This window comes from Mesitornis unicolor, unplaced genomic scaffold (assembly GCF_000695765.1).
Source record: "Mesitornis unicolor isolate BGI_N332 unplaced genomic scaffold, ASM69576v1 scaffold30654, whole genome shotgun sequence".
Taxonomy (NCBI): Eukaryota; Metazoa; Chordata; class Aves; order Mesitornithiformes; family Mesitornithidae; genus Mesitornis; species Mesitornis unicolor.
Window position 1 is genome coordinate 3,755 of NW_010181274.1, and position 7,207 is coordinate 10,961.

The window sequence follows — 7,207 nt, forward strand, 5'->3', positions numbered from 1 at the left end:
CTTGGTGGAGGAGAAGGTGCTGTGCCGGATCCACTACGACACCATGATTGAGAACCTCAAGCGAGCAGCAGAAAATGGTATGCAGCCCCAGCGCCGGCGCCTCGTCCTGTGCCGTCCCTATCCCCTGTGCTGACCCCCATCATGGGGTGCCAGAATTTGTCTTGTCATTGCCAAAACAGGGTGATGGGTGGCCCCGGGGGAGTTGAGTGTGAGGCCGTGGCCAGTGCAATGGGTCCTGGGTTGCCGCTGGCAATGTCAGGGATAAAGTCCTGGGCCCATGCAACCTTGCACATCACATGCAGCGAGTGAGGAAGCCACTGGGATTTTGAGGTTGTGAGTCATAAATCTAGAAGGTGGGAAAGCTGGCAATCTGACAAAACCTTCCCATCATTTTCCACCCGCCCTGCCTGCGCCACGTGTTGCCGTCCCCGCTGCAGCGCACCGCGAGCAGCTGGTGCTTTCCCAATCCGGCCCCAGGGCCAGGCTGGTGACACCGAGGTCACCCCCTTCCCTTGGGCACAGCCACATCCTCCTGCGTGGCAGTGGCCACATTGATGCTCAGAGGAGCAGCTTGGTGGGGTCAGTCCAATGTGGTGCGTACCCCCTGGTACTGTGGCCAGGCAGTACCGGGGCTGTCCTGTGCTGGAAAGCACCCGAGATACATTGGTATGGGGGTGATTGCAGCTCTGGGGAGCAGGCAGCTGCCTGGGCTCAGTGTTGCAGAGGCTTGGCCATGGCTGGGGCAGGAGGGAGACCAATCGGGTCCTGCCCCATGGGCTGGGGCTGTGGCCACGTGCATCTCCCTCCCGTGCTCATGTCTGTGGGGAGCAATGGCTGCAGGGCTGTTTGCTTTTATTGTGTGGGTGCTGTGCTGGGTGAGGGAAGTGCCCAGGACCCTCCTGGGTCTGGGGCTGCACTGGGGCATTGCCCCTAGGCTCCAGCCCACCATGCCCCTTGCTAGCTCTTGGTGGGCATGGGGAGGTAAATGCAGCATCCCAGCACATGCAGCATATGGAAGCCATTAACAACCTGACGTGAAAATAATCAGTGTTTCTGTTTACAGCATTTGAGTAAGAGGCTGAAAACAGAGTGCCCAGTTGGGCAGGGAGGGTTTTGGCTCAGGACGTGGCTCGTGCCGGCTCAGTCCATATGGTCGGCTGCTGCGGAGGTGCGAGCGGGGATAAAGGGGGAGAAGCCGCATGGCCTGGAGGAGCAGGATGATGTGAGGATGGCAGGATCCGGCACTGGGGGGTCCTGCAGAGGTGTTAGCCCGGCCTGGGGCCAGGGTGATGGGTTTGCCACAGGGTCCTGCTCATGTGGGCTGAGCCCCATGGTGCTGGGCAGTGCAGTGGCACACAGAGAGTCCCTGTGTGAGTACCTGTGTCCAAGTGTCCCCTGGTTTTGAGAAGGGGATTAGATCGCTTTGAAGAGCTGCAGTTGCTGTGGAGTTGAAGGGCCATGCTCCCCCCTCCAGTAATTACCCAGCAATTTCTTCTGCACATGAGGTTTTACATACAAGAAAAATAAACAGATGTTGCTGAAGTCAGAGTCCCATTCATCATCTGAAAAGAACAAGTCAAACTATATGAGAAAGTCCTTCAACTCAAGCCAAGACAATCACAGCCCAGTCCAGCTCATAGAGCAAGCACCGGGGTGTGCAGGCTCATCCTGGGAGCGGGGCGAGCGCCAGCCCAGCTCAGTCATCCTCCCTCATCCATCATTCCTCATTGCTTCAACTGCATGGCCGAGAGCAGCTGGACTGGGCATGACATGGGCTGCAGCACGAACCCTGGTGAGGAACAAGGGACCTCAGCTCCGGCTGCCCTCCCCACAGGCTCCGTAGCTGTGCAAGTATGGCTGGGCTCTCCCCAATGGCAAGCGGATGTCCCCTGCTTAGCATATCCCCCTTAACATGGTTGCTGTTCAAAGCACGGGCACCCCGAGGCCATGGGGGTGGTGATGCTCCTGCTGCGGGATCAGGAGGAGGAAGTCAGGGTGCTGGGAGGATTTGGAGCCACGGAAAGGAGCCTGTTTAAACGCTCTGAGCAAATGAAACAACTGATGGAGGCAGTGCCTGCAGGGGAAGATGGGTTCGCAGGGAGCAGCGTGGGGCAGGACTGATGGGTGTCGGTGAGCCTGGTGGAGGCAGGGTCCCCTTCTGAGCTGCTTGCTGGAGGATGCGGCCAAATGGTGATGGCGAGTCAGGGCCAGCAGGACATCACCTCAAAATCCACCTTCCTGCTGCTGTTTCCCCGTCCTTCATTCCCTGCATCTTTCACCAACTCGCTGCAAACTCCTCAGGGCCTCTGGTGTCTCCTGGAGGGGCTCAGCAGCCTGAGGCAGCTCCTAAGCAATGGTGCCAGCCCTTCAGCAAGGGATGCTGCAGGTGCCCCGCACCATCAGGCATATTTTTCCCCCGTCAAGCAGCCGTCGAATGCAGGGTGAAGGCAGATGGTGGCCAGGGGAGTTTCTGACCTGCGGCTTCTCTCTCGTAGGCAACGGGATCACGCTGGAGGGGGCTGTGCCCTCGGAGCAGGACAGCCAGCCGAAACCGGCCAAGAGGGCCCGCACCTCCTTCACTGCTGAGCAGCTGCAGGTAGCGAGGCTGGGCCGAGAGTAGGGCTGGAGGGGCTGCAGCTCCCTGGCCGCATCCTGGGCCCCCTCTATCTTTTTTCTCCCACCTCAGGTCATGCAGGCACAGTTTGCTCAGGACAACAACCCCGACGCACAAACGCTTCAGAAGCTGGCGGACATGACGGGGCTGAGCCGCAGAGTCATTCAGGTGAGGGGCAGAGGTAGGGGCAGCAAAAGGCTGGTGCCAGATAGGGCTCATGTCCCTGTAGCCCTTCGCTCCCACGCGTCAACCCCAGGACTGGCCACATCCATCAGCTCCGTGCTGCCTCATGGTGTGTTGGCTTTGCCAAGTCCTGTAGCGATGCCAGCACCGTCCTTTCTCTGTTTTGTGGGTTTTCTATTTGGTTTTCCTTCTTATGATGCAATGGAAATGTTCCCTCTGCAACTCCCAGCTCCCCATGGACAGCCCAGCTTTGCTCCCTGGTGACATTTTGCTCTTCACTTTAATGTTCTGCTGACACACTTTCTGCATACAATAAAAACATGAGCGACTGAAATAAATGTGGAGCTTTCACCCAGGATTGTTTTGCCAACGACACATTTAAATTTTGTGTGTGAAAACCTGGCTTGAGCCTCAGTTACTGAGATTCTTCATTTAGCTACAGTTCAAGCAGTCTGCATGCTGGGCTATTTTTTATGTGGAGACTTTTAAAAGGCACTTTGAACAGGAAACAATTTGTCAAACTCTTGCGGCTGTTTCCTTCTCCATAGTCCAGCATGCGCGGCCTCACAGAGCTGATCTTCTCCCAGCTTTGGAGGAGATTTTACTTGCAGATATACTTCAAAAATTAAAGCATAAAAGAAATCACCGCATCAACACAGAACTCCCCTCCATGCATGTTTTAAGTGCAGAAGGCAATAGTGTGATCGTTAATGTGAGTTTCTGCATCACCCAGTCAGGGTGGTTCACTCAGTGCCTCCTGCAACTAGCTCAAAAGTTTTTAATTACCTTAAAAAAGAATGGTGTTGGTTTTGACCAAGACAAATTAATCACAGAGATGCCACTTTGGGAACCCTAATGTCTGTGCTGTCTTGAGACAAAATTCTTGCTCTAGTGAGTGTAAAACAAACCTCTGGAAGCCGTTGAAATGCTGGTGAGGTATTTCAGTGTGCAGATTTCTAAATCTGGTTTCTTTTTTTTAAACATTTGGAAGAGACACCCATCACAGGGTCTTGGCAAAGGATTACACTCCAACCCGATCGTCTCCCTGTTGACACAGCGTTTGCTGCTTTTGTTGCAGGTTTGGTTTCAAAACTGCAGAGCCCGCCATAAAAAACACACCCCGCAGCACACGGTGCCGCCCTCGGGAGCCCCCCAGCCCCGCATCCCTTCTTCGCTCTCCGATGACATCCACTACTCACCCTTCAGCAGCCCGGACCGGGCCCGCATGGTGACACTGCACGGATACATAGAAAGTAAGCGGCAGCTTGTGGGGCTCGAGGACAGCGGGGTGCTGGGGACAGGAGGGTGCTGGGGATGGTGGGGCAGTGGGTGCTCCCTGGGAGCGGGCGGTAGCACCATGGCACAATGCCCTCCTCCTCCTCCTCGTGGTCTGATGAACTTTGTGTTTGGGATTTTCTGAAGGGTCCTTTATGGGAAGCCCCAGATGAGAGAAGGCGGGGAGAGGAGGCTGCTGCAGCCTCTTTCTCTCCATGCCTCATCCCCAGGGAAGTCACTGCCAGTTTTATCTGACTGGTCCTTGGCCTCGTGTTTGCTTGGTCATGGAGAAAGGGGTGTGAATGAGCTCTGTTGAGCTCAGTGCTCAAGTGGTCTCCTTCCTGCTCACAAATCAGAGTTGCTTTCTCAAACAGTTGCAAAGTGCTGTGAATGTTTTGCAAATGGTAGCTTTGGCCATGTCTGGGTGGAGGGCTCCATGACTCTTGTGCAGTTTCTCCCCTCCGTTGCCCATATGGCCGTAGTAGGGTGCTGTGCCCTCCACCAAGCACATCCTCTCCCACTCGTGTCCCGAGCTGCTCCTCAACAGCCTGACTGTGCCGCTGCAGGGCATGTGTTTTTTGCAGTAATGGAGGCTGAAGCCTCTTCTCATCCACAGGTCAGGTACAGTGTGGACAAGTGCACTGATGCTCCACCAGTGCACCTCAAAGCAGACATGGAAGGACCACTATCTAATAGGGGTGAGAAGGTAATTAATTGTAGTCCCTGTTTCAGGCTTTGGGGCCAAACCTCAACCATAGCAAAGATGTTTGTGTAACGTCATTGCCCCTGCCGTCTCGTGTCAGCATCACTGCTTCTCCATGATCTCTGGTGGCTGCTGCCCACTCACGTGTCTTGTCTTAATTTTGGTGGCCCTAGATTGATGTTGGTCAAAACAGCAACACTTTGTCCTTCACTAAATCCCTGGTTGCTGGGATGCTGTGCCTGCCTCCACTGAAGGCTTTTGATGTCCTCCTGCCCAAACTCCTCTCTGGTTTCTCCCCTTCCCGTGTGCAATAAGCTCTGTCCTCCTGCTCCAGTTTTCCATGAGTTAATAACAAAGATTCATTTCTTGGGGATTCCAGTGTTGCTTAAAAAATAACAACTGGCTGTTACAGTATCTGAAGTGGGAATGTTATTTCACAATGGCTGGCTAGGAAACAATGTTGCATATTGATATTTTTCTGTTCAGCACTTAAAGTATGTGTCTGTTCTAACACACAGCTTATTTGGGGGCAAGATTCTGAAACACGCTTAGGGTCATAAGATTTTATTTAGGATCTCAGTTTAAGTGGCTTCGTTTTGAGGAAACGCTGAGCCTTTGGCAACTCTTATTGGTTTTAGCTTTTGTCTTTGCTGTTAGAAGTTCTCTACATCTCTCTTTGCAAATCTCTCTTTATTCAGTGCAGCAACGGTAGCTTATCAAGCTCTGCTTCGCTAAACACAAGCAGGAGCACAGCGAAGTTACTTTTCCAGTCTAAATGTTCCTTTTTTGTCATTATATCTGCCCAGCAAGCTGCTGGGGGGTTTTTCAGAAAATATGATACAGTCCCAGTGCTGTCATTCAGAGAAACTTCGTTGCAGCAAGTAGTTCCTGGGACTTAAATGCAATCACTTGCTCACAACTGGTGCAGAACTGGGTTCTCGGGACATGGAGCTGCGCCCCCCAGCCAGCTCCTTTTCCAAACAATCACATGCATGTCGAATACCTGAAATTCGACGCAGCTTCTTTTTCCACATCCAAAATGTTTTAAAAGCAGTGCTAGCTGAGATCCTGGGATAAATGCATGTAAACACACAGTCTCCGCTTCCCTCTACATGTGGGACGCATGGCTCCTCTCCCTTGGGGTACCCAGCGCAGGGGCTGTGGGAGAACTGAGCTGTGCTCAGCTCTGCGGCTGGGCCCCCCACAGACGCTGGATGTACAGAACAGTGAGGTGCAGCAGGTTGAGGGAAGCCTGTGCTGTTCAGAAGTGAGGTGGACAGAATAAGGACCCTTGGCCATGTCTTCATCTTTCCTGGTAGCTGCTCTGTTACAGAGCCTATAAACTAACTGCTAGTTTGTCCCCAAATACACATTTCCACTGCGAGGGCCATCTAACGCTCCCTTCACCTTTTTCCCACCAGGTCATCCTCTTTCAGTACTGACGGTGCGGCCTCTTCCTCATCTGCCCATGGCGCTGCCAGCACCGCTGCCCCTCAGCCGCTGACACACGGCATCCAGCCCGAGGAACCCGGTACCGGTCCCGCAGGAGACACTCAGATCCAGCATTCTCAGTAATTACCATTGACCAGCACCTCACATCCACTATTATTTCTCCAGCGACACTCTGTGTATGTGTGTGTTGAGTGCAGAGTTACATTTTTCACTTGTTTCTTGTGGACTTGTAGAATGACCGTGAGTCTCTCCAAGGCAATGCCAGACACAGTCAAAATTTTAATGACTCTACTGTGCTTGCAAATCTCGCTCCCAAACCCATGGGAATATGAACAAACCAGGACATGCTGAGTCTCAGGGGGATCGATGATCACCTCTGAACGTAAAGGAAGGAGGAATTGACGTGGTTTGGCCTGATTCTCTTTTTGCACCAGTGAAGCGCTGTTGGTTCCCGGACACCCCTCCTTATTTCCACTTGCATGTGTGAAATCTGAAATGGGCTTTTGGCTCAGCAACTCCAGTTGTACACAGACCTTCCTGAGCCAAACTCACGGGTAGATGAGACTCCACTAAGTGGAAAACACGATGCCAGCTGGAAATAGGCAATTTTTCTTCCTCCTCAAAGTGCTTTAGAATCTCATGTCCTTTGATCACTCTAAGGTAAGTAAATCTTAGTCTTTTCCCCCCATTTTATAGGAGGGGAAATGGAGATGTCCTAAACTGAGAGGAACTGTGGGGGTTGGTGGCAGAGTCAGGTTTCGCACCCTGAAGTGTTTGATTGCTGACTACTTCTTAGAGCACTTAATATCTCTCTCCTCTCACAGCCATCAGCCAAATCTTCTTTTTTTTATTTCTTTTTTTACTCTTGTTCTGTATTAACAAGCTACTTTATTTCCTCGGACTCATATTGGATCACAAAAGGGTGATTTCAGAATGTACCTACACAAAACTCTCAGACGCTCTGGGACTGGGAAACCCTC

General features: G+C 52.6%; 1 protein-coding gene across 1 annotated transcript; it reads left to right on the plus strand.

Moving 5' to 3' along the window:
* The first annotated feature begins 7 nt into the window (after positions 1–7).
* Positions 8–6,217, plus strand: LOC104539779 (LIM/homeobox protein Lhx6-like). The gene is given in 7 exon segments (XM_010183385.1): positions 8–77; positions 2,496–2,596; positions 2,687–2,782; positions 3,876–4,050; positions 4,689–4,713; positions 4,715–4,778; positions 6,197–6,217. Coding segments are annotated over 7 exon segments (516 nt in total). The 5' UTR covers positions 8–43.
* The last annotated feature ends 990 nt before the right edge of the window (positions 6,218–7,207 follow it).